Source organism: Jatropha curcas, chromosome 3 (genome assembly GCF_041381405.1).
Source record: "Jatropha curcas cultivar XTBG-Jc1 chromosome 3, XTBG_Jcur_1.0, whole genome shotgun sequence".
NCBI lineage: Eukaryota > Viridiplantae > Streptophyta > Magnoliopsida > Malpighiales > Euphorbiaceae > Jatropha > Jatropha curcas.
This window is the reverse complement of record NC_143153.1, coordinates 29,872,165-29,898,681: the sequence shown is the minus strand read 5'-3', so window position 1 is coordinate 29,898,681 and position 26,517 is coordinate 29,872,165. Positions and strand designations below refer to the sequence as shown.

The following is a 26,517-nucleotide window of genomic DNA, read 5'->3' as shown; positions in this document are numbered from 1 at the left end:
TTCATATTATTGAAAACCCTTTATTATATTTTTTTAATTGAAATCACCATCTTATAGGTATATGCTTATTTTTTATATTATTCACGGAAATGCAATCTGTGATAATAAATTTGGCAATGTTTCAATATTAATTAGGTGACTAATTACATATTTGTCAAATAATTGATAGAATAAATCACATGTAATCATTTCAATATCCAATGTATGCATAAAATTTTTTTTTATTAAATCAGCCATAGTTTTTTTTTTTTTTAATTTAACATTTCATTATGTTTTCGGAATTTTAGTGGATACAGACTATTAATTGAAAATTATATTGAAAAAATATATAATATATTTATTTTATATATTAAAGTATATATTTGATTCTTAATATTATTTTTACTTATTAATGTGTATTATAACTAAATAATGCATTTTATATATTAAAGTATATACTGAATTCCTAATAGAATTCTTATTTAGGAATTCTCATTTATAAGTAAATTTTAAAAACGGATTGCACATATATAGTTTTATGTGTTGACTGTTGAGTACAAGTTGTGATTATATTATGACTTGTGTTATGAATTTGCGAAATTCTAATGTACTGGCAATGACAAGACAATTAAAAGTGTGGATATAATCTTATCTTATAAAGATTTATAATGGGAATGTCTATGATTTAAAAGCTATGTGAAGAAAAAATGAGAGGTAGATATTATTTTGTTGCATTTGTTATTAAAAAATAACTTTCTTTTCAAAAATATTTTTCAAATGACTTATTTTTATTGTTTGATTGCAATGTTGAAAATTAATTAAAAATATTAAAACTTTTGACTCATAAGAAAATAATAATAATAATAATAATATAAATTTCGTATTTTAAAATTTCTTTTTAAATATGAAAATAATGCAAAAAAAAAAAGATAAATTATGAAAATTGCCGATGGTGGTCGGTAGTGATAGTGGCGAGCAATGAGTGATGGTAATGGCGAGCGGTGAATAGTAAATTAAAAAATATAGATTTATAAGGTTATAATAAGTTTGTCAAAATTCAGAGAATATTTTACGCTTTTGAGAATATAAAGTTATTTTCCTTAAAAATTATTTAATTTCCTTTGATCAAGAAAATATCTATTGACTTATTTTCCTGAACGCCCCCAAACAACAGAAAATTATGAAAAATATTTTTTTTGCAAGTTATTTCATAAAAATATGTTTAAAAAAATTTTAGTTTTATACTAGAGCGTGTAATTACATAAAAAAAAAAAAAAAATCATGTTCTTGATCCTTTCTTGGTACCCCTAAATATGTTCTGTTGGAATAGAAAGCTAGGAGCACTTAGCTCAGTTAAAATTTTTTTTTTAAAAAAAAAAAGAAATTTGAAAATTTAATGTTAAATCTAACATCTTAGAATATAGAAATGGAAGCAAATATGCACAAGTTTCTTTCCTTACAAAATAATAAAATAAAATTTTTTTTGCATGTTATTGTTACATTAATTTCTTGAGGAAGAACATATTTAATTAAAAAAAAAAAAAAAAGACACACGGAAAGGAACAAAGAAACTTTTTGAAAAAAAAAAAAAAAGTTGATAAAACTAATGTTATGTCCACAAGCAAGGTTGCAAATTGATACAACAGCGTTAGGCTAGGCAAGGCAAATGCATCAGCAACATGGCCTCCATGTGCATGTGCCAAAGATCTAACATGATATTGATAGTAGTGTCTGATACCCCAATACTTGAATTCACCCTCGCAGTTTTAATTTTTTACCACTCTAAAAACCTATATTCGGTGACGAGCTACAAATTGAAGCTAAAAGAGTTAAAAAATTTCCAAAGATTAAGGAGGACAAATAAAAAAATATTTCAAAAGGTAAAATTAAAAACTTTAATAATTTTGAGAGACAAATTCTAAAAGTATTTAATATATAAAATGAAAATTTAAACTATTATAAAGTTAAAATAATAAAATCGAGAGATAAATTTATAAATTTAAGTGAGTGTCTTATTAAGCATCGTAGAAACTTTGGGTATGTACAAAACATTTATTTAAGAAAGAAAAAAGAAAAAAAATTATAAAGGTAATTAAATAGAGAGTAGACTTAAGGAGAACGTGAGTGGGCCCAGTCGATCGACCAATGGAAATGTCGTGGTCGCTGCGGACGTGGCGTCCTTATCCTTAGAGTCAAGCTCACGTCAGCTTTCCCCACTAGACTATTTCTTTCCCTATAGGGCCTACATATAGACTTTCTTGCCCCTACCCAAAACCTCTAAGCTTTGAAAATGATGGTATTGTTATTATTATTAATAAATTATTGTACTTTTTTTTGTCTAAATTTAATTTAATTTCATTTATCGGTGGAAACTGAAAAGTGAACTATTTTTCCATGTACTAAATAGAAAAAGACTGAATATATACTCACCATCTAAATTTTATAATTTTAGTTTTGTGTTATCTTAAATTTTTTGAATGGCTTATTGTGAATTTAAATTTTGATAATACAATAATAATTTTTAAATTTTGATTTGATATATATAATTAATGTAATTTTTGATATTTTTTAATTATTTTATAAATAGTTAATTGATCTAATTTTATAATTTCAGATACTCAATAAATAGATTTTGCTAGTTGAAATGTTTAATAAATATAATTTTATGAGTTGAATTATTTGATAAGTTAAAGTAAAAATGGAAAGTATAATAAAATTTAAGTAACAAAGTTTAGAGATCGAATTTATGAATTCAGCTTTTAGAATAGAGTGCCTTTTTTTATGAAAACTATCGTACTAATAATATCAAATTAATTTCATTGTAATTTTACTTTTTTAAAATACTAAAAGTTAAAAGTTAATTTTTGTTGACATTTTACCAATTAATTGGACATTGAAAATTACATCATAGTCAAATAAATAATATAAAAAAATACCATTCTTTTGTGGCCCTTTTTTTTTTTTTTTTAATTAATGTGGTTGAAGATCAAAAAATGCCATTTCCATATAAAAATCCTTCCAAATCTTGTTTTCCATGTCTGCAAATTCTCTGTTTTCATTTTTCTTTTCAAAATAGAAAATGAAACAAAATACATTTAGACTGCTAGACTAACTTGTTTGTCTAAATAAGAAAAAGAGAACAATTTTCTCTTAACCTTACATTTTTTTATTGGTAAATTGAGAGCTCCAGCATATATATATTTAGTACTAGTTGATTTAATAGGATAAGATAATTATTTATTTCAATGTCATTAACCATCTGTCCACCACTTAATGAACACTATCGTACCTAAAAACAGGATTATTTTTATTTACTGAAGCTTTTGATCCACACAAAAAAAATAAAAATAATAAATACTAGTAACTAGTTGACATTATTTTTATTTTTATCCATGATTAAAAAACTCAAATTTGCATCAGAAGCCAATCAATTTTTCTTTCCTAGTAACAGAATTATTCTAATGTAATTAGTTCTATTATGAGTAGCAGCAATTTGGACCATTCAATTAAATAAGCCAATCAGAGAACATATTTATATAAGAACAAATATAGGCAAATCTATTGGATTCCGATTTGTGGGGCCATCAAAATCTATTTTTAATAGGAATTTATCGTCTAGTAAAATCTGTTATTTGCTAAAGGTTAGCAATTTTAGTGGTTATCAATTATACTATTCACATTTTATTAAATATTAAAAGAATTAATATTTCATAATTCGCTCCCTCAAACTATAAATAATGAAAATGAAGTAATTTTTTTGACTCTAATTAAAACACTAAAAATTATATTAAACGCTCTTACAGGATCTAAAAGAAGCAAACTAATTACAACTATATCAATTATTCATTAATTCATCATAATTTTTATTTAAAATTACAAAGCAGGCTCTTCAAAGTTTTTTACTTCACTGACATGTAAAGATAAAAGTATCTACTTAGTACAGGTAGGTATTATTCGTTAATGAGTGGCTAACTTTTATTATGTTGGTTTTCCTTTTCCCTGTTTTTTTTTTTTTTTTTTTTTTTTTTTTTTTTTTTTTTTTTTTAATTACACCCAATTGAGAGTTCTGAATTTTGATTTTTCATTATTGAAAGTTAATCCTAAAATTTTTTAAAATTTTTTTCTCAAACTAATTCAAATAAATTCGATGATCGATGGGACTGATTTAAATTCTACCCACATCTTCAAATTCAATCCCCAGTAATTTTCTCTAATAAAAAAAATCCAATTTTGTAAAGTGGTCCATCCACTAAGAGAAGAAATATCCAACTCTATGGTGTAAATCAAGTCTGTCAAGAAACTGAAACTGAAGGTTATTAGTCATTACTAATACTATTACTTCGCCTACTTCCAAGAAAATAAACTCCTCAGTAGCTATATACCTAAATATTAGAAAATTTTCAAGATCAAGAAAATCTTGTTTCAGCTATATATGGCTCATCAATATAGTACAAGACTTGTCTTTCCAATAGACGTAAAGAAGAAACCATGGGAGCAAAAACTTCCCCTTCATAACCGGTGGCATCCTGACATACCTCCGGTGGCAGAAGTGGCTGCAGGTGAGCTTTTTAGGATTGAGATGATGGATTTCAGTGGAGGTCGTATTACACAGGAAAATTCTGCAGAAGACATCAAATATGCTGAACCTTCTATTGTGAGTTCCGTTTGCTTTTTCTTTTCCCCCTTTTAGAATCATATATACATTATCCAAAAATAATTAATAATTAAAAAACGTAATATATTTTTGTCCTTTAATGGAAGGTAGTGCCTTAGGAAAAATAGTGTCCTCTAATTTTGCTGTTAGTCTAACTTTAGGACAAAAGATAATAAAATTCAGTGGCCAAGTTAGTTCATTTATGGCTCCTTCAACGGCTAGAGTGGTGGTGCCTATAGATCTGAAGAAGAAGCCATGGGAGCAAAAACTACCTCTTCACAACCGTTGGCATCCAGAAATTCCACCGGTTGCGGAGGTTAAAGATGGTGAATTCTTCAGAGTAGAAATGGTAGATTGGACTGGTGGTATTATTAAAGATGATGATTCTGCCATCGATGTAAAATCCATAGACCTTTCAACTGTAAGTACAAATAATATGATCAATAGCTAGCAATTAAGGGTAGAACTCAAGGGAAATATAGAGTAAGTGATCACCATGTCAAAGAATTATGGTCTGTTTGGTAACTGTTGCAGGTTCATTATATGAGTGGACCGATTAGAGTTCTGGACAAGGAAGGAGTTCCGGCGAAACCAGGAGATCTGCTCGTGGTAGAAATATGTAACTTGGGTCCTCTCCCTGGAGATGAATGGGGTTTTACAGCAACATTTGATAGAGAGAATGGAGGTGGTTTTTTGACTGACCATTTTCCTTGTGCAACCAAAGCTATTTGGTATTTTGAAGGAATATATGCCTATTCTCCTCATATACCAGGTAAATGTGAAATTGTATTCTGAAATCTCAACAAGAACTTCAAATATTAAACAGAACTTGGGCTCATGACTATAGAATTGCACAAAAGAATTAGTATTTTATAGTATGGACTAATCTTAATGATTCTGTATGCAAATAAGGGGTGAGATTTCCAGGTTTGACTCACCCTGGAATAATTGGAACTGCACCATCAATGGAACTCCTAAATATATGGAATGAAAGAGAAAGAGAAGTCGAAGAAAATGGGCTGCAATCATTCAAACTATGCGAGGTTTTGCATTCTAGACCGCTAGCAAATCTACCATCACCAAAAGGATGCCATCTTGGAAAGGTATGCCATTAAGCTAAAAGGACTTCAGAACCATGGAACTGTTTCCATAGCACATCAATCTTTCTGCAGATTTTTGAAAATAAATATATAAAATTGCCTACTGATGCAGATAGTGTAGCCAATTGCCCTGACAACCAAAATTTTTATGCAGATAGATAGTATAGCCAATTGCCCTGGCAACCAAAATTTTTGTTTATGCCAAAATTGAAACATGCAAGTGCATAGAAAAATTCTGGTAAGAAACTTGGCAGGTAATTCTATGTGCAAGAAAGACAGCAAGGGTCTTTCGTGTTCCTGTTTGAGCTGCTATTGAGAATAATATGTCAGAATCATTAAATATATTTTGTCAAAGGTGAAATTGGTATGGTTTTGTAATAAAAACTCCAAAACAGTTAAAAACAATGTAGAATTATCTTTTTGAACGTATTGAGGGTGTTTCTTATTGGAAAACTAGAATTCAACCACAAAAAGAAGAAATGTAAATCTAACGGTTAATGTATCTTCTGCAGATCCAAAAGGGCACTCCTGAATGGGAAAAGATTGCTATGGAAGCAGCAAGGACAATCCCAGGAAGAGAGAACGGAGGGAATTGTGACATAAAAAATCTTAGCAGAGGCTCAAAAATATACCTTCCAGTATTTGTAGAAGGAGCAAACTTTAGCACTGGTGATATGCACTTCTCTCAGGGCGATGGCGAAATCTCATTCTGCGGCGCAATCGAAATGAGTGGATTTCTAGAGCTCAAGTAGATATTTCATATATTCACTTTGCCTATTAATTGCTTAAATATTTGCCCTACCATTAATCGTCCCTTACTGCATCTGCCTCTTTGATTCAACATCTGTTTGGCAATTGCATTTGGGTTGCTTTTAGCAAACTGCAGTTGCAATATTGAATACTTAGATAATCATGTTTCGAAAAGCAATTCCAAACAGAACCTCAAATCTACATTTAAAAGTTGTTGTTGTGGTATCAGGTGTGAAATCATAAGAGGTGGAATGAAGGAGTACCTTACACCGATGGGGCCTACTCCTCTGCACGTAAACCCTATCTTTGAGATAGGACCAGTAGAGCCAAGATTCTCAGAATGGTTGGTATTTGAAGGGATCAGTGTCGATGAGAGCGGAAGGCAGCATTTTCTTGATACAAGTGTTGCTTATAAGCGTGCAGTACTAAATGCGATTGATTACCTCTCCAAATTTGGCTACTCCAAAGAACAGGTTTATTATCCATAACCTAACCTCACATTAAGCTAATTCATTCATTCATCATTGAATAAAGTCAAACCAGAAAATTTTGTTGAATACATAATAAGAGAATATGCTGGTGATTATCAGATGTATCTCCTGCTATCATGCTGTCCATGCGAAGGAAGGATTTCAGGAATAGTTGATTCTCCTAATGCTGTGGCCACCCTCGCAATCCCAACAGCTATATTTGATCAGGTAGTTAATTCTCGTTCAATCTTTCAGAAATCAACAGTTATAATTTCATGTTTCACAAGTCAGAAAGTTTAACCATGGCTCGTCAAGTATCTTTACCAACAAAATGATACCTCATAATTAGGCAAACATTAGCAAAATAGTATATATTTTGGAGCACCCTTGGGAGAAAGAACTAAAATAAAAGTGATCCGACTTCTTGTTCTCCACTCGTTTTTCATTTCGTCGTTGGATAATTGAATTGTGCAGGACATTCGTCCAAAAAGCGACAAGGTGCCTGTCGGCCCTCGGCTAGTGAGGAAACCGGATGTCCTAAAATGCACTTATGATGGAAAATTACCCATCACGAAGAACCCCAGCGCCCCGTAATAAGGAATCAGCACCTTTTGACTCCAGCTTCTCATACCACTTTCCACGCCATATCTATGTACATACATATGTGTGCACGTATACATAAATGCCTATTTTATTAGCAGTTTATGGTAAGAGGAAGAATTTTGAACTGCAAAACCTTATTAATAACTTTAAAAATTCAAGGGTTATAAACTATGCACTTCTAAAAGTAAATGTCTGTCACAGGTATCTTTGCATTTACACATAATTTTTTGCAGAACTAAGTCTAAGATAGAATAGATCAAGTGTGTTGTGCTCTCTAAAAATAGTTGACCCTTCGCTTCAAAGAGACAAACAAAAGGATGCAATGAATTACTTGTCCTATTTGCCCAAGTACATCACCTCTAAACACTGAAGTCAAAAATTCTCTCTCCCAATAAAAAGCCATACTGGGAAAAGGCTATGGCAAAATATAATTAAGTCAATAGTATATGGAGAGTGTTCGATGGTGTTGGAGAGATGTACTTCGCACACCAAACGCCCAGAGCCAAAGATCCAATTCAATACTCAGTACCTGAGTAAACAAGTCATGAGATTAAAATAATAAAAAATAATAGGAGAGAGATCAAGAAATCAAGAAACTCTAGAAGATAAGGAGATTCTGTAGGTTGCCTGCTCGGTAACCCAGACTGAAAAGAAAAGTTTGATTGATGATTTATGTTAATTCTAAAACATGATCTTTAAATTCCTTTCAAAAAAAAAAATATATATCTTTAAATGAACTATTTATACAAAGATTAGTTAGGAGTGCCATAAAAAAAGGTTGGAAATTTGAATGAAAGAATAGTAACAGCGTTAACATTAACAACCCTTCAACAGTAGCAAAGTACATGGACTTTTCTTTAATCAAAAACTGCAGCCCAACTGCGGCAAATAAAATTCTGCTGGTGTGTAGGAAAGATAAATTTAATCAGGGATTTCTAATGATAAGCCCTAGAGGGCAAGGTTACAAGAGGCAAAGAAATTTATCCAAAGGCTCAAACATAGCTTATGAGTCACATAATGATTATTCATCAACAAAAACATCAATGAGGGAAAAAAAAAAGATAATAGCAACATCCTTATGACTGATGCATAAAAGAGATTTTATTCCCCATAGCAACAGATTAATGTTGCAAGCTAAGCCAATATGTTTACGAGGAGATTGACAGCATAAAAGTTGCAAGCTAAAAACTGAGGCACATTTTCAGAAATTACATTTTAGGTACAAATTCATTTCCACAAAGGAAGCATGCAAACATATTTCATTTTCCAACTATTGAGTAGTGATGGGATTACATTGAAACAAGATTGGTATTTCTTATAAACTGATAGAGATAAAAATAAATGCACAAATATCTGCGCGAGTAAAATAAGTTAGTTTAACAGTACCTGCTTTCCTGATTTTACTCGAAGCAAGTCCCTCATTTTCTCCACTGCATATATGGAGCATGCTCTTAATTCAACTTCCTCCTCACTGCCTGAAGATAATTCACAATCAGACTCAATCATTTTAATGAGGTTTGAACTATATTTTAGCACACCAAGTTGCTGAAGCACCGCTGGAACAATATAGTCTGCAAAAATAGTGATAGAACCAATGTCCTTAAATTCTCCATATCCTCGGCCCTTGAATGCACCATACAAATCAGCTGCAAAAATCTGAGCTCTTTTATACAAGAACACTTGGTGGCCTTTGTAAACTGAGTGGTCTCGGAAACCTAACCATTCAAATCACATCAAGCAAATATTTCAAGATCCTTGGAAATAAAGGCTATACCATCCCTATACAACTAAAGTCAATATGTACAATTCTGACAAACTAAGAATTCACAATAAATAACCAAAAGAAAAAATAGAAAGAAATACCAGGAAAGTGACTGGTAATAGTGGCAACAAGCTTCGCAGCTGATTTCTCACAGGATTCCACAAGATTTGATGCTTTACCTCCAAAATTCCTTTCCAGTTCAAAACCAACCTATGTCACAAATTAACAGATATCAAATTACCTATTTTTTGTCACAAGGTAGGTTAAGAAATTGCGTATCATCTGAATTAGTTCCGAACAGATTATGCATTCGAACGACAAGAATTTTAGGCATTAATCTCACAAGAATGGGGAAAAAAAAAACAGGAATCAAAACTTCAAAAACCTCATGCAGTAGACGAGTTCTTTCATCCTCCAGAGGAAGTGGTCTGGGCCATTTTAACAACTCACGTAATTCAGGACCTGGCAACAAGCATTCATCTTATTACTATTTCGGGGGAAAAAGGCATATCCTGGGCATGCATGCATGGAATTCCAGTGGTCATGCATACAGAGCAAATATAGTAACATCTTTCAAGGAAAGAAGGAATACTAAATAGCTCAACTTATCAGAAAGAAATTGAAAGCAAGGAGATGGAAGGTTAATATTGATTATTAGCTGAAACATAAATATCTTCATTCAGAAATTACAACTCAAAGAATGTAGAACCAATGTAAGAAAGCAAAAAAAACATGCTCACTGGCAAGCATAATTTTTCACACGGACAATACAATTATATTCTTATTGATGCCTATTCTCTGCAGAATTCTGATTTTAGCATCACAATTGACAAAGAGAACATTATTATCCTCTGACTGTCAGGCAAGAGTTATACCAATCGCCTGAAAACTAACAAGAGTAACTTACCTAGTCATCTGGCAAACTAATTTTTACTTTGGCATCTCAAAATCCACTCACTTGTTTTCTTTTCTTTTTAATCAAAAATGACTTCTAATTTCAAAAATAACTCTTGGTGAATGTGATCAAACCCGCCAATAAAGATGTATAAGGACACAAAATTGACAAAAAAAACAGCATTACCTGTGTACTTTTGCAGACGATCAGCATCAAACACAGATTTGTCATTTTCCAAAGCTTCCTTTAGGCCTGAAGCCAAATGATCATAGCTTAAATCCTTATCTGCAGAGAACAGGCAGCAAATTATCCCAAAAAAGAAAAAAAAAATGCAGTTAGCAGAGCAAACTAAGTAGCAATTGTATTGGCGGCAAATAGAAACTTGTGACACTACATAACTGCAAATTATCATTAGTAAAATATTAGAACATTTTTTGTCAGAGCTTCAGACAGAATATTTCAAATTGATAGTTTGATGGTAGATTAAAGATGTCCTGTTATATTAAAGTTTTCACAGGACGAAGGTTCAAGTCTATCTATCAAGGCATTGGCAATGGCCCTGCAAAAGGATTTTCATGCATAATGGCAGAGAAGAGTTTGTACATGCAACCCATGGTGAAACAGAGGAAACATTTCAATCAAAAGAAGAGAAAGGGGAAGATAGACACCAAGCAAAAGGATTTGGAAACACGACAACCATAAGCTAGCAAGAAGCAAAACATCAATGATAGGTCATCAGATAACATTAGATCCACAAGCACACATAAGGACTTTAAGCTAAAAATACAAATAAACAAAGAGAAACAGGGTGAAGAGAACCATACCAGGCCAGAAGCAAAAATTCAAAGCATCCAAAACAAACAAGTATTGAACGGTGAGTGGTCCGTCATCGAAGTAATGAATCCCTTCAAAGTCCCATTCTATTCTCGGAATTTCCTGAATGTTTTCCACCGCTTTTTCAATCCCTACACCACCACATTTTCATGAATAAACAAATTACACCTCGCAGTAGCAGCGAGAACTTAAAATGGCGGTATTACCGTACCCGCAGAGTCGACGACGACATGAGAAGAGCGGCTAGCCACCCAAGCAGCGCTTGCCCTAACCTGTTCCATGGTTGCCGCAGTAAATGTAGATATTTTGAACCCTAAAATGAAATTTTATATAGGAATGAAATAATGGTGCGCGCGTGAGCCAATGGTCTGCTAATAAGTTTCCCGCTTTTGTTTGGCAGTTTTAGTTGCATTAGTCTAGTTTGTGGCGTTTGGTGGTGGTTTTTTCCTGTCCCCGATGAGTGGAGTGAGTGTCGGCCACGAAATTTCCATCAAGGGCTGCGTCTGTTTTTGTTTGGGTCTCACGTGGGAACATGGAATGGAATGGAAGTTACTAGTAATGGGCCTAAAAAGTAAAAAGCAGCCAATAAGGCAATGAGTTTCAACTTTCAACAAACTTGCCTTTTGAGTTTTGATTTCTTCGTCAATAAAGGTGTTGGATAAAATGTGAAAGACCAAATAGTGTGAAGAAGACTTATCTATCGGATGAGAGGCTGGGATTCCCCTTTTCAATATTTTTGGAGAATAATATTTTAAAATTCAGTTGGCTTAATATTATAATTGAAAAAGGTTATTATTACCGACATTTGTTTCGGCATTGGACTATTACCTGCCTATTAATCATCATTGTATATCTTCTAAAAATATATATATATATAATAGATATTTTTTTCTTGGTGATAAATTATTGAGAGTATAACTTTTAAAAAAAATAAATGAGTTTTGAGGAAATAGTATTTTGAGGGATAAAATTAGTTGTTTTGATAGCAGTCAGCTATTTAAGTATAGTGGTAGAACTAAGGTGGCTAGTGGTGGTGGCTGCTTCCTAATTTTTAATTTTTTTAAAATTTATCTTGTAATGAAATATATTAAATTTTACATTTTACCTGTAAAATAGTTGTTTTCATTATGGCCACCTCTAAATATTGAAAATTTTTCAGCCTTTTTTTTTTTTGCCTTTTTTTTGTTATGCTATTGTTTGAGTAGTTTTTCAAAATGTTAAAAGTTAAACGTCACATGAGTTAACTTTTCACAAAACGCTACCCTAATTTCTAAAAATTAATCTAAATGTTAAATTTATTGAACATAGAAACCACTAAAAATTTACTTAAAAAACTGTTACCGAACACAATTTTAATAAATATTCTATCCTAAAATAAAAAATATTAAATAATTAAATAGAAATTTAAATTTTAAAAAACAATAAAAGTCGTGTTTTTCTGAAAGGTAATAGTAGCACTTGTATTGACCTGAAAGTAAAATCGGAAGGACAGGACGCCCACTCTCATAGATCATACGCAATTATAGACGAGTTGCAAGGAACTGTGTTGAACTTTTAGCAAATGAAGTAGGACATTCAGCAAATTTCATTTATGTTATAACATTGCATTTTTTTTATCATGTTATAAAAAAATTTATAACATTGCATTGTTATTACATTGTATTACAATTCAACCTGGATTCCTTTTTTTTTTTTTTTTTAACAAAATGTATTGTAGACATTGCTAAAAGCATAGTACAACACAAAAATTTCCAGCCCATTAAAAACCATATTACAAAGTAAATTACAAAATTCATTAAGTGCATGAAATAAATCAATTAATTAAAATAGTAATAAAGAAAGGTATTGCACATGGGAATTGTTTGATCTTGGATACCTCTCTAACCATGACAATTAAGGTTTTATGTGCGATTTATATTAAGAAATTCAATTTTATTTTTTTATTTTGTTTAATTTTGGTTTGAATATGAAATTAATATTTTAAATCTATATGATTCACTCATAATTTTAATTCGTAGAATAGTGGATCAAAATAATAGAGTTCATAATTTGTTTTTTAGAAGAATACCAGAATAGAGTTCACAATATTAATTTGTCGGTGAACTGAAGTTGTAAAAGTTTCAGAAACCATGTAGGAATCTACTAGGTGCCACGTTGATTGGATAAGATTAGTTGTCTTTTGAGACGGCTTTATTCAAAAATGATAGTGTAGATTTTTTCTTCTTTTGAGGAGTAGTCCGATGTATGTACAAACAATGTGCCATTTTATTATGTCTGAGAGTAATATCATTTTTCGATTTATTACTGTCTCCTTTTATAGAGATTTTCTCATGGACCCAACCCATAATCTATATTCATCAGAAGTTCTGAGTTTCTGTGCACACCACCACAACCCCCAGGGCAAAGATTTCCTCTTGAGCACCCATCAGAATTAATTGCAATCCAGCCCAAAGTAGGATATTTCTTAATATTAATAGTTTAACTTTTGTCGTAAAATATTATCGGAATAAAAACATTAAAAAAATTTAAGAACTCAACATAAAAAAATATAAAAACTTAAACCAGACAAACAATTGTTTAAATGGAAGTCTCGAAATAGATTCTTTCAAAAACATAGATATTAATGTTAAAAAAAATAATATTTAGTACAATGTTTTATATAATGCGAAACGTATTCATGCGAATGTATTTTACAAATTGTTTATTCTAGCACTGTTAGCATTTTAAAAAATTTATTTTTCAGAAGTCAATAAAAAATATAAACACAATTTAGAATAGTAGCTACAAATTCAATCCTACTTGAATTGCCTACCTACGACTCAAAGCTCAATTTCTGTTACCAAACAATCAAAAGCCAATTAGTTTAATTTGGCAACTCTGAACAACTCGTTGTTCCACGTTTCCTATCCGAATTTTTTGTTGCAATCCAGAAAACGATGTCGTGTGCAGTACCCCAAATCAAAGGCTCAAACTCAAATGCGATCAAACGGCATCGTCTATTTCATTTTTCTTTTTAGCGATTTATTTTAATTAGCAAATGAAGGGGGAAAAGAAAAGAGGGGAATATTAAAAAGCAAAAAGAAAAAGGTAAAAATAAAAATGAGATGGGGAAAGAAAGCGATTCCGGTTCCGACTAACTTAAAACAAACACCTTTTTTCCCTAATTTACGATTTGATGGCCATAAGGCCTCTGCTACAGCAATTCACAATCTTCCATCATCGGCACCATAACAACACAACTTTCTTCTCTCTCTTCTTTCCTTCTACAACTAAGTCTCCCTCTCCTTCCCTTCTCTTCTCTTCTCGATCGCCAATTACCTTATTGCGTCGCTTCGCATCTGGCGCCACTTTCTCTCACCAAAAGCAAGAGCAACAGCGCCAACCGCCTGTAGGCCTCCATCGCTCGAAGTCGTTAGCTCCGTTGCCAGACACGCTGGCGCAGAAAATCGGGAAATCAATTCGCCGCCCTGGCGCCCCTTCCAAAGCTAGGGTTTACGGTGATGTTAATGTTATCCGGCCTAAGGAGTACTGGGATTACGAGTCCCTTACTGTCCAATGGGGGTAATTGTCTTTGTTGTTTTTAGGAGTTGTTTTGCTCTCTTTTATTTGATTGCCTTGAAAAGTAAAGGGAATTGACTTTAATTTAGATGGATGGATTAGTTGTTGCTGGGAAATTTGGATCATTATTTGCCATGCGATGAAACTTCACGCATATTTAATTAACCATTTCGGATTTTGCTTCCAGTTGGGTAGTGTATTTACGATTGAGTATACAATTCCTTGGTTTTATGCTTGGAATAATTTCATATTAACCACTCCAAGAAACTGTATTATGTGATAGTAGTTCATTTGTGTACCTGGCTCACTTCAGGTGGGATTCAGGTTCATGTTTCTGTTAATTTGCTTTCTGTTTTCGTTCTAACGGTGACAACGCTATGGAAGTGATTAAGTTAAATAGTTGATATAGGTGTGGTTGGGTTCAGGTCATTGCTTTCTCTAGGGTAGGGTTTAATAACAACATTCAGCTCTTATTAGTTTTAAGTTGCTTATAATGCTAACATGTATATCGCTTAGAAGTCTTGATTAAGCTGAAATGAACTTAAAATGATAAGTCAAAAGTTTCTCCTTAAATTTTGCACTAAATACAATCTCAATAGGCTGTTCAATAAATTGCATCATTTAAATTATTCAGCACTTAAAATTCAAGTGTTATATTTTCAGCACTAATCTTCATTTTCAACAAATACCTTCTAAGTAATCAGCTATACAAAGCATATTAATTGGAACTTTTGTCCCTTTTGCGCTCTGCGTTTCTTTCCCTTCTGTCTTTCAGTTACTTTGTCTTATAGTTGTTTGATGGTGTTTCCAGGGAGCAGGATGATTACGAGGTGGTGAGGAAGGTTGGACGGGGAAAATATAGTGAGGTTTTTGAGGGCGTCCATTGCACTGATAATGAGAAATGCATCATTAAGATTCTCAAACCTGTGAAGAAGAAGAAGGTGAACCTTAGTAATTTGCATCAGTCATTTTCTTGTATTTTATTTATTTTTGAATTTTTTAAACAAGTAAATGATTGCACCAGCTGGGAGTTGAGCTTGGCGCAGTGCTGTGACAGACTGCTGGTGCTATTGTTTATGTAGATGGTTATCTTATTAAATGAGTATAATTGTTGGAAGTCAAGAATTGTGCAGTGTTGAATTTTTCATTCATTTTTATCCTTTTGGTTCCATCTATTCATCTATAGCATTTGTTCTTATCTTGAAGAATATATAGACAATATAGAAGTTTGTTTGCCATTTATTTGGAGATATCATATATTTATAAGAGGGAATTTTTCATTGAATACTTGACACAACATTTACTAAATTATTGAATAAAAAATCTACTCTATTATACATGTGCCACAATAGCAATTAGAGTTAATTTAAATTTTCAAAGGAAAGAGGGATCATTTCACAATAAATAAAAGGAAAATTTAGGAAACAGTAATTATGATCAATTAATTGGAATTTAGGGTTTTCAGCTTTATTTAACTTCACACGTGGATTGGTTAGGTGTGGTTGAAAATGATACATATAATACCACTTTGCTACTTGTTTTTTTTCATTGCTGGTAAATGGTTGTTGCTGTGATTATAATACGGTCAAATTCTGCCGTTAGTTTGTAGATTATTATTAATGGCTAGTTTGCAAACTAAGGGAAAAAAAATGAAAAACAAAATGATGCTTAGAACCCATAATGCAGGTTGTTAGTATGGGGTACTTCAAATGTGCTTCTAGATATTTTCCTTATATGTGTTAATGCAATATAGAAAATATATATTTTTTTGACCTTTTATATGTGTTTATTTATTTATTGTGTGTGTGTGTGTGTGTGTGTGTGTGTGTGAGAGAGAGAGAGAGAGAGAGAGAGAGAGAGAGAGAGAGAGAGAGAGAGAGAGAGAGGGAGGGGGGGCGGAGCAATTTAAACTAGCTATTTTGAAATTCTTCTGTTGAAAAGTTGGATTCATTTCTATCCACGCTTTTTAGGTTTACCTTGGCTATGTTTATTGAACATTGTGCCTAGATTATCCTTGCAGATATAGATTTAGCACTTAGGCCAAAAAAAAAAAAAAAAAAAAAAAAACTCTTTAAGATAAATTCAAATGTAGTGCGCATATCAAGTACTATGAGAAACCAGTGGTTTACTTGGTTGAGTAAAAAGAACCATTAAAAAGATAGTGTGTGAATACTTGTGCATTTGGTTGCACTTTGTGAATATGTTTTTAGTGCATGTCTTACTAGGTGTCTTACAAGTAATGTTATTTGCAGAAATTTAGGCCAACTTTGTGTTGAACATTAGTGTTTATTTAAGCACAGGGATGGAAATTAGTTAGATATGAATTCCATTTTTTTGCTTGCCACGTGTCCATAGCTCAGGTATGTGGTGTCTCTAGAAGTGGGTATGCTGCTTGCTTTTTCTTCTTTTTTTTAGGGAAGATAAAAGTATATACACCTTTGCACATTATATATGCTATGAAAATTGAGATTTTTATTATGTCATATGAGAAATCATGTAGTTGAATGTAAACACATTGATTTGGTTAAACTTAGAATTTTTTGACAAACAACTTTATTTTTATTAACTATGAAAAGACCATTAATATGAGGGGAATTATAATAATATTTATATAATGGTAGGAATAAAAAGTAGAAATTATATTTAGAATAAGTAGGTGTAATACCACAATAACAACATTTGAGCCTCAGTCCCTAACTAGTTGAGGCTAGTTATATGAGCCTTTTGTTTCTATTTTGCTATATTCAATAAAGTATAGAAACAACAGATCTTTTGAAACTTACCTCCATATGGTTCTAGGTCTACTTTTTCCTCTTTTAGCATCCTTGACTATCAACGTTTTACATCTACAAACTGGAGCATGAGGGTCTAGTAGGATATTACCAAATATCTTAGACATCCTTCTCTTATTTTATCTCCAACTTGTGCTACTCGCACCTTTTGGTAGGCATTCTTATTTCTAATTTCATCCAATCTTGTGTAACCACGTATCCATCTTGACATCTTCAGCTTTGCATCATTCATTCTATGAACATGTTGGGAATTCAGGGCCCAAGATGCATTCCCGTGTAACTTCGCAGGTCTCACCGTCATTTTATAAAATTTGTTTTTTACTTTGTTAGATATCTTTTATACATAGCACACCTGTAGCATTTCTCTATGTCATCCATCCTATTTTAATTTTATGAGTTACATCTTCATCTATCATGTTACCTTCTGAATACTGAGTCTGTGTGAGCTTAGCAAAGCATAGAAAGTCCTAGGCTCAGGCAAAGGATGAGAGTTGCAGTAGATTGATGGCCAAAACTAAAAATAGTCAAACCCCGGTTTGAATTCTTTGAATTAGGTGTAATATAACATATAGGGAGATTCTTTTTTTTTTCTTTTAAATATATTTTGAGCTCTAATTTTTTCGTGTTCTCTTAAAACTGTATGGTTATTGATATTTGCATATCATCCTTGTTAAATTGCTTTTTAAAAGCCTTTGTGTCACCCTTGCATATATTCCCTAAAATTTTTTATCAAAATAGTTATCTGAAGGAAAGGCAATGTACAATTGTTTTTGTTTCATTAATAATTTACTCTCACAAACACTATGAATCGAATAAAAGAATAATGTAGTGCTAGATTTAAGAACACTCCTATCCAATAAAAAAAATAATTATCAAGAATAATTATTTGATTTGTATTATAATGAGATTTCGAACAGTTGACGTACAAATGGAAATTCACTCGTATATGTAATGCAAAAGGAAAGGAAAAGGATTTCTGCGTCATCTTTATTAAAATGAAATGCTATAGCTATAGCGAAATTACCAAGATGAACTAGCTATATATTTAATTAAAATCTAAATGTGTGTAGAGTAGAAATTGAAATTTTGAAGCAACTTGCCTCTCAAAGCTTTTGCCTAAAATCTGTTTTATCATTATTCCTAAACTCATTATGTCTCATCATTACTCCCTTTGTAAAGCTCATCAGACCTAGATGGCAAACATTTCTGTTTACAACCTGCACATGAGGAAATTTGATCAATTAAAATAATAAAATATATGCTGCAAACATTAAGAATCCTTGTAAGTTTTAACCAACCAAAATTTAATTATGAATTCATGTCCTACATCCAACTAATAACAATACAAAACAACATTAGAATTCCAATTTGAAACCAACTAATAACAATACAAAACAACATTAGAATTCCAATTTGAAATAACAACTTAAGTTAACCCTAAAGGGACTTTTGGTAATAGAATTCTGATGTCCTAATTTCTTAAACAAATATTTTACGTCTTTTTACTTTTATATTTGTTATAGATAAAATATATAGCATTTATTTGGGGTGACTTCATGGCTGAGCTGCCCTGTTAACATGGGTGACATTATTTGCTTTATTTGGTGAAGATAGGTGCAGTTAGCTAAGATTGTAAAGCATGCCATCCCTGTTTGCTCATCAAATGGTGCAAAATAATATGTTTATTTTTATGTTAGAAAGAAATGCTTTTAAAATGAAGTTAGAGCGTTATTCATTTTGTCAAAGATCAATATACCAGATGGGATTCAGGAGATTGTTCAAATGAATATTTTTTATTGGATGCTTTTGGAGACTTTCATGTCTTGATTCCTGTACTTGTTTCCCTTAGTCCTTGTTGACTGGGCAATCATGCTATAAAGCCATGTTATTTTGTAGGATTTTGAAGTCATCTGTCAGCAACTGTCATCTGGATTTTAATCTTATGAAATTTGTTCCTGTATTTTGGGCTATATATTTACTTTCCATTTTTTAGGATCTGGATAGACATTTTCAAACATCTGCTTCTGACGGCCAATATATCATCATTATATTAGTAGACATGCAGCTCTACAATTCTTTGGTTATGATGTGAGCATTGATTCTATATGACTTTTTTTGTAGTCATGGGTTTTATCAGTTATTTTCCTAAAGAGAGATCTAATTGCTTGCAACTGTAGAAGATAAACTTTATTTACTTTTTTCTGAATGTTTTCAGCTTATGTGCTTATTTTGTAGGATGACTTTGCTAGACTAATTTTTAGTTATATTGAATGCAGATTAAGAGGGAGATTAAAATACTGCAGAATCTCTGTGGCGGGCCAAATATTGTGAAGTTGCTTGATATCGTTAGAGATCAGCAATCAAAGACCCCAAGTCTTATTTTTGAATATGTAAATAATACTGAGTTTAAAGTGCTTTACCCAACACTCTCAGACTATGACATTCGATATTACATTTATGAACTTCTGAAGGTAAGTACACATTTTTCATTTATCTTACACTGGGAGCTGAATGTATGTTATGTATATTAATCTTTCATAAATGGTATCTGAGGTAAAAATGGAAGATAGATTGACATTGACCTGCCTTGTCATCTAAACTACTATTTTTTTTCCCGTTCTTGAAGATTGAATTGATTATGTTCTATGTATAATTTAATTACTAGATTTGAATTTGAAATTCTCAAATGTTCTCCGGAGTATAGGAGCCAACCCTTTTCTCTTTGTCCAGTGGTGGGGAAAAACTTGGTGAGGACACTGAGTCCCTTAAGAATAGTTGTGTAACACCCTTAGGTTAATCCCTTATTGGATGAGCACATGATGGAAGTGTGCAGATTCTGTAGGCTAGCAAGAGGCCTTTTGGGTAGAGCGCTAAAGTCTCTACTTCAAAACAAAACCATGAGAGGATGACTATCGAGGCTCCCAAAGAGGACAATATCTTGTGACGGGTTGGGATGTATCCAGATCTGTACACAAGTGACATGAAACTATCTTGAGTGTGCAGTGGAATTGACTGAGGTGTTATAGATCAAGGATGAGAATTCGAAGACAAATGCTTGTGTTTTGCTGTTAGTGTTGTGTTTCTTTGAATTTCTTCAAATGAATGTGCAGAATGTGAAGTAATGCTGTCCTGTTAATATGTTATCAGGTTGGCCAAGTTGTTTTATTGGTGCTTCCTGGAATGTTATAATTGTTGGCATATTGTTATTGGTTCGGCCTGCCTGTCCAAATATGGAGTGTGATTTAGGAACTGTTGCAATAAAGGTGTCAAGCTTCTTGGATATTTTCTGTTCATCTTCTAGTTGATAAGTTAGTAACTCTGTTATTGCTGCACGCATATTGTTGTTGTTTATAGTCAGCATGGCGTCATACTGAGTATGCTTTATGAACTGTTAGAATAAAAAGCATTGGGCTCCCGCAAAATTTGGTTTTTATTATCTGGCTGATAAGTTAGTGATGCTGTTGGCTTTGGCTTGACCTTGTTTGTTATTATAGCTTCTCTGCTAAACAATTCTTTTTGGCTGAAATATTCCTGTTTATCTCATGTTATACCAAAATGAATTTGGCTTCTCATGCCTTCAGATAATATGCATGTAGTGGGTCTATATCTACATGAAACACTCACGCGCACCATATTTCCATTGTATTTTATGCATCAATTAGCTGGAGTGAGTTTAAAGTTTCAAACTTACCTCATTTTTTTCTTCTCTCAGTTTTTTACGTATTTCAGGTTATATGTTTTAGTTTTCAATTAGAGAAATATTACTTAGGATGCTGAGGAATCTAATTGACATTTTAACTATGGTTATCTACAATTAGCACTTTTAACTTTGCTTTAGCAGACTTTCAGTGATGAAATTAAAAAAACAGAAAAAATAATAACATGTGGGGCTTGCTCTCTGTGTGAAATCTATATATTTCACATTGCACTATGTGTTAGAATCGTATTGACTGCCCCTTTTCCCCTTCTCTTCCTCGTACTTGCTGCTGTTAATCTGAATAAGTTAGCCTTGCAAGTTATGCTAATGACATTTTTGGACTTATAATTGTTTTTGTATTTGGAGGGTTTCTTGTGTAATGCTCCTTGTTGGGCACCATGTTATCTACAATATATATTCTTCAGATTGTTGTGGGGCATTACCTCAAAATGGGGGAGTAATAACACTCTCTTTTTCAGAAGTCTTGAAAAGCTTAACCGTTATCATGCAGTTCCTTGTTTGTAAAAGGCAGGAAAAATGGTATAAGTTTCTTCTTGACACAATTTTCCTTACAGAATGGATGCAGCCTCATGGTTACTACGGGAGAAATTTTTATGTGGCTTCTTTGGATTGCCAAAAAATTTTAGATTTGGTCCATATATATGGATTGCAAGCGCATTTTGACATTCTTTTAGATTTTGGTGCTACAATCTGATTTATTGCAACTTAAAGTGGAAATTGATTTATCTTCTCTTCCTATTGTTGGTTAATGCTTATTTACATTGTTAAATATCTTAATTACTTGTCACATCCATTTCACGCTTCTCTTTTTAATGCTGCCATACTTCTAGTTTCTAAGTTGTTATGGATCCTTTGTGTAGGCTTTGGATTATTGCCACTCACAAGGTATTATGCATCGAGATGTGAAGCCTCATAATGTCATGATTGATCATGAGCAGAGGAAGCTTCGCCTTATAGATTGGGGATTAGCAGAGTTCTATCATCCTGGCAAAGAATACAATGTTCGTGTTGCTTCAAGGTTTGTTTCCATCTGATAGTTTATATTCAAGTTCCCAATGTAATGTTCCCATAATCTTTGGTCATTCTCTCTCTCTCTCTCTCTCTCTCCGTTTTGTAAAGCTCTATCCCCTCCTCATATAATTTGTACCTTCAACAAATAACCTGATGGCCATCATATAACATAATGCAATGCAGCTGACATTTTTTACCAAAGATGACTTCTTGATGGGTTATTGCATGTCATTTATTGATGAATCTCTAATAACTTTGACTCATCAGCTGTCAGTATTATTTGATGCTGTATGGATCACACTTGCATGCAAATGCTTGTGTTTGCTACCAGCACTGCAGAAGCTTTTGCTTCCAGGGTCTTTTTAACCATTTTTATTTTTTATTTTTGTCTAATTTACAGATACTTTAAAGGCCCTGAACTTCTTGTTGATTTGCAAGACTATGATTATTCGTTAGACTTGTGGAGTCTTGGTTGCATGTTTGCTGGAATGGTGAGTTCTTTCCTTCTCTACCATCCATGCATCCCCTTCTTTTTCTTTCATCTTTTAAATGTGGAAAAGTGCTGTTTGCATGATTACTGAGTATGGTTTGAAATAAACTTCTCACTATTTCAAATTCTACTTCTACACTTCTACGGCGTGTTTGGAAGTGGAACCCAACTTATTTTTCCAACAAGTCTTGGACTGAGTCCTGATGATGGACTTCTCAATAGCTCCCTTGGATGGCCTGCTAGAGATTTTGCATTTGAATAAGGATCTCAGATTTATGTTCTTGGTGATGCAATAGACAAGTTATTCTTGCTCTTCTTGCATACTCTTTCATGGGTGACATAACATGGAGGATTAAAAAATGACATAATACCACTGAGCTTTGTGATGCTTCATCATAGTTATTAGGTGTGCCAAGTGCACAGGCTTTGGCGCCTTACACCCTGGAAGGCTGGTGACCTACATCAGCCACACACCTTAACAGGTGCATGCCCCAAGCAGCATAAGGAGACCACATGTTCTCCCCCCCCCCCCCCCCCCCCCCACCCCTTTAAGTTATTTCATCAAGGCAATTCTTTACAAGATTTTAGGGATTAACTTACCATATTATGTATATTATGGACACACACTAAGTTATTCACATAAATGAATGTATATAAGATTCCAACTCATTACAAAGAAATTCCCATTAGACTTAACTAGTCTATAAGATTTGGTTGTTATTAGCTGAGCTTCCTATTCTTATTGATTTTGCTTTCTTAGGATTTAATTAAACTCTCAATCCTTTTTTTCTCTTAACTATTCTTATGATTTGATGGACATGATTAACTTTCCTATTTGTAGATTTTCTATAATCTAATTGCCATGACCTAACTTTCCTTTTTCAGATTTAGTTCAACTTCGCTACCTTAGGATTAACTGTTCAAAGACAAAATGTCTATATTTTTAGTTATATTTAGATTTTAAAAAGACTACGCAACGATTCTAAATCTTTTACGTTATTAATGTGACCACATGTGCACCTCAGTCTCATTCTGATGTGCACCTATGCTTTGCGCCTTGTACTTAGGCTCTTGGACCCCTGCAATAATTTTGTGCCCTTTAGTTATGCTTATGATTGTGTCTCTTGTTATGCAGATATTCCGTAAGGAGCCGTTCTTCTATGGGCATGATAATTATGATCAACTGGTCAAAATAGCCAAGGTATGTCAACGCTTATATACTATAAAAAAAAAAAAAAAAATCAGTATCAAATGTTTAAACAAGATACTATAATTTTCATTTTTTTATATGACAGGTACTTGGAACAGATGAATTAAATGCTTATTTGAACAAGTACCGCATAGAGTTGGATCCACATCTTGCAGCTTTAGTTGGCAGGTAGATGATACATCTTGATACATCTACCAGTTTTCCATCTTCTTCAGATATCTGGTTGTCCTAATTGTGATCATTTTCTTCTTGGCGTAGGCATAGCCGGAAACCATGGACAAAGTTTATTAATGTTGACAATCAGCATTTGGCAGTTCCTGAGGTAGAAACTTACAGTATGTAAATAGTTTATATTGCATTATACTTGTTTTAAATGCTTGCGCTATTTCTTTTTTGAAGGCTGTTGACTTCCTTGACAAGTTGCTGCGATATGATCACCAAGAAAGGCCTACTGCAAAAGAAGCAATGGTAAGTCCCTTTTCCATTCACATTTATCTATAGAAACACTTGACTAATTGATCCAAACTTGCAAATTCGTAGTATTTGACTATTTAATTTCTGCTGTTATTATCATTCCTATTGTTAGACTCGAGATTTAATACTATGCCTCCATAATTGATGACTCACCGACATGAAACATCAAGATAAGAGCCTGTTTGACCTGAAGCAGCAACTACAGGACCAAACAGGCCTCAAATAGTCTGATCTATTAAGTGAACTGCATCTGCATATGAATATGTTGGGCTGAATTTTGCCCTTTGTTTTTTTGGGTTTATTGGAATGTGTTTTCGCAGGCTAGCAGATGCTGCCCCTAATTATTTGTTTGCTTGTTTCATCAAATCACATGACTGTTTTTAAGTTAATGACCTTGTTGTTATGCAGGCCCATCCTTACTTCTATCCAATTAGAAATGCAGAAAGCAGCAGGGTTCGTACGTAGTTTCAAATTTCAGGATGCTGTCAAGATACGGCATCTTTCTTCTGCGCTTTGTCAGGGTCTTTTCCCTTGTAATCTGACTGAACTTATAATGTGTTGGTGAGCTTGCATCCAGGAAACCTTTTCATGTTTCTGTTGTTACAAACTGAGTCAATTTTTTAATGCTCAATTTAGATTTCTAAATCTAGATATTTCTGGCTTTATTATTGTAAGTTCACTATGTGCTCCTTTATTCAGGAAACGAATTTTATTACAGTTTTTATTCTGCAGTTTCTTGATTTAGGGGAAGTATCCATATTTTGTTATATATCTTTGTTTGTAAACATTTATATTCTTTTTATGAGTATTCAAAAGGGGGATCCAAACCTGAATTCACCACTAGTTTCTTTTTCTGGATCTGGGAGTCTGAAAATAACACCTTGAACCCAGTGGATTATTTTCTTTTAAATGAAAAAAAAATCCAATTATTCGAGCCTTGTCCCCCTATTATAGTTTTTTTATTCAATGAAAATTTCGTTAGTAAAATTTAAAGGAAAATTTTCGTTAGTAGTTTTCATTTCAAATAAACTGCAATTTAGTTGGAGGCTATTGGATTTGATTTTCTTTTCGTACTAGAATTGTAAATACATTTGAAATTGAGATTTACTAAACAATTTACCCAACAGTAAATGAGCAATTTTTAATTTAATAACTTGTATTTTTAGAGAAGTTTTAGAACCTTCATTAATAAATAATAATATTAATAAAATTATTATATTTAATTAGTGATAAATGTACATTTAATCTGAATTTCTCTTTTTAATACTAAAAAAATATTAATATAAAAAACATAATAATAAGAAATATTTTAATTTAGTGTGGTTATATTTAATTTTTAGAATGAAAACCCTTTTTATTATTATTATTTTTTCATTCTAACTCCAACAATAAAGATTTTTAAGTGAATCACAAAATTGAGATTTGTCCCGGATAAGGGGGTAATTATCTATTTTATTATACAGTAAGTTACGATGACAACTGGAATCCACTAATGGGCAAGTAACTGCTAGGGTTACATGCCTGAATAGGCGTTTTGATAGACATACTGTTACTGTTACTGTATTACCTTGCTTGGTTGCAAGTTGCAAGAAATCAGGAACGGTTGTGGGAGCAAAGTCAGAAAGTCAGAGAGTCAATTCAAAAGCTGCTGCTAACGTTATCCCGTGGAAGAAGTTTTACTGACTACTATTTGCTAACTTATCCATTTTAAATATAAAAAATAAATGTAACGGAAAATTCATGAATACGTAAAATGCATTTATTATTTGAAAAATCAGACACAAACTATTATGGAATAGAGGCACACAGGCCAAAGGGTATCCCTCCATAAATTGTGCAGTCTCCGTTGTATTATTTTTTGCAAACGTTATATTGTCCTAATTTAGCCATTCAGTTTTTCAACATTTAATGCCATCAGTTTCTTTCTTTCTTTCTTTCTTTTGGGTATGCATCATTTTTTTTTTCTTGCTAATGCAATACTACAAAAATGGGTTTGGTTCCTTCTGTAGCTTTGCCCTTATCTTATCCCTTTAACTTTTGACAATGGGGTTGGATTTCTCTGCTTGCTTGCTGATATTCTTCTTTCAATAGTTTCAAATATCAGTTTTTTTTTTTTTTTTTTTTTTTTCAAGGCTTTATTTTATTATAATTTCCATATATGGATTTCTGATTTTCTAATATAAATTTTATTGGGAATTAGTTCCTAACATAACAAAA

General features: G+C 32.4%; 3 protein-coding genes across 5 annotated transcripts; 2 read left to right on the top strand and 1 right to left on the bottom strand.

Moving 5' to 3' along the window:
- The first annotated feature begins 4,273 nt into the window (after nt 1-4,273).
- On the top strand, nt 4,274-7,745 carry LOC105639832 (Acetamidase/Formamidase family protein). Of its 3 annotated transcripts, XM_012223996.3 has the most exons (8): nt 4,462-4,633; nt 4,795-5,054; nt 5,168-5,405; nt 5,546-5,736; nt 6,246-6,481; nt 6,713-6,956; nt 7,074-7,181; nt 7,428-7,745. In XM_012223996.3, exons 2-8 carry the CDS (start codon nt 4,836-4,838, stop codon nt 7,545-7,547), a joined length of 1,356 nt encoding a protein of 451 aa, XP_012079386.1. In that variant the 5' UTR covers nt 4,462-4,633; nt 4,795-4,835; the 3' UTR covers nt 7,548-7,745. The 3 variants fall into 3 exon arrangements, with proteins under 3 accessions (XP_012079385.1, XP_012079386.1, XP_020537222.2); XM_012223995.3 differs by lacking the exon at nt 4,795-5,054 and having other exon boundaries at nt 4,274-4,633; XM_020681563.3 differs by lacking the exon at nt 4,462-4,633 and having other exon boundaries at nt 4,784-5,054.
- On the bottom strand, nt 7,674-11,583 carry LOC105639830 (uncharacterized). Its single transcript, XM_012223992.4, has 7 exons — nt 11,259-11,583; nt 11,038-11,178; nt 10,400-10,498; nt 9,704-9,780; nt 9,420-9,528; nt 8,943-9,271; nt 7,674-8,085 (listed from the first exon to the last, which is right to left on the bottom strand). Exons 1-7 carry the CDS (start codon nt 11,326-11,328, stop codon nt 7,993-7,995), a joined length of 918 nt encoding a protein of 305 aa, XP_012079382.1. The 5' UTR covers nt 11,329-11,583; the 3' UTR covers nt 7,674-7,992.
- Nucleotides 11,584-14,143: 2,560 nt separating this feature from the next.
- LOC105639833 (casein kinase II subunit alpha-2) lies at nt 14,144-25,024 on the top strand. The gene is made up of 10 exons (XM_012223997.4): nt 14,144-14,608; nt 15,417-15,546; nt 19,674-19,868; nt 21,976-22,133; nt 22,527-22,617; nt 23,752-23,817; nt 23,912-23,994; nt 24,085-24,148; nt 24,226-24,294; nt 24,709-25,024. The coding sequence occupies exons 1-10, from the start codon at nt 14,223-14,225 to the stop codon at nt 24,763-24,765; spliced, it is 1,299 nt and encodes a 432-aa protein (XP_012079387.1). The 5' UTR covers nt 14,144-14,222; the 3' UTR covers nt 24,766-25,024.
- Nucleotides 25,025-26,517: the final 1,493 nt, after the last annotated feature.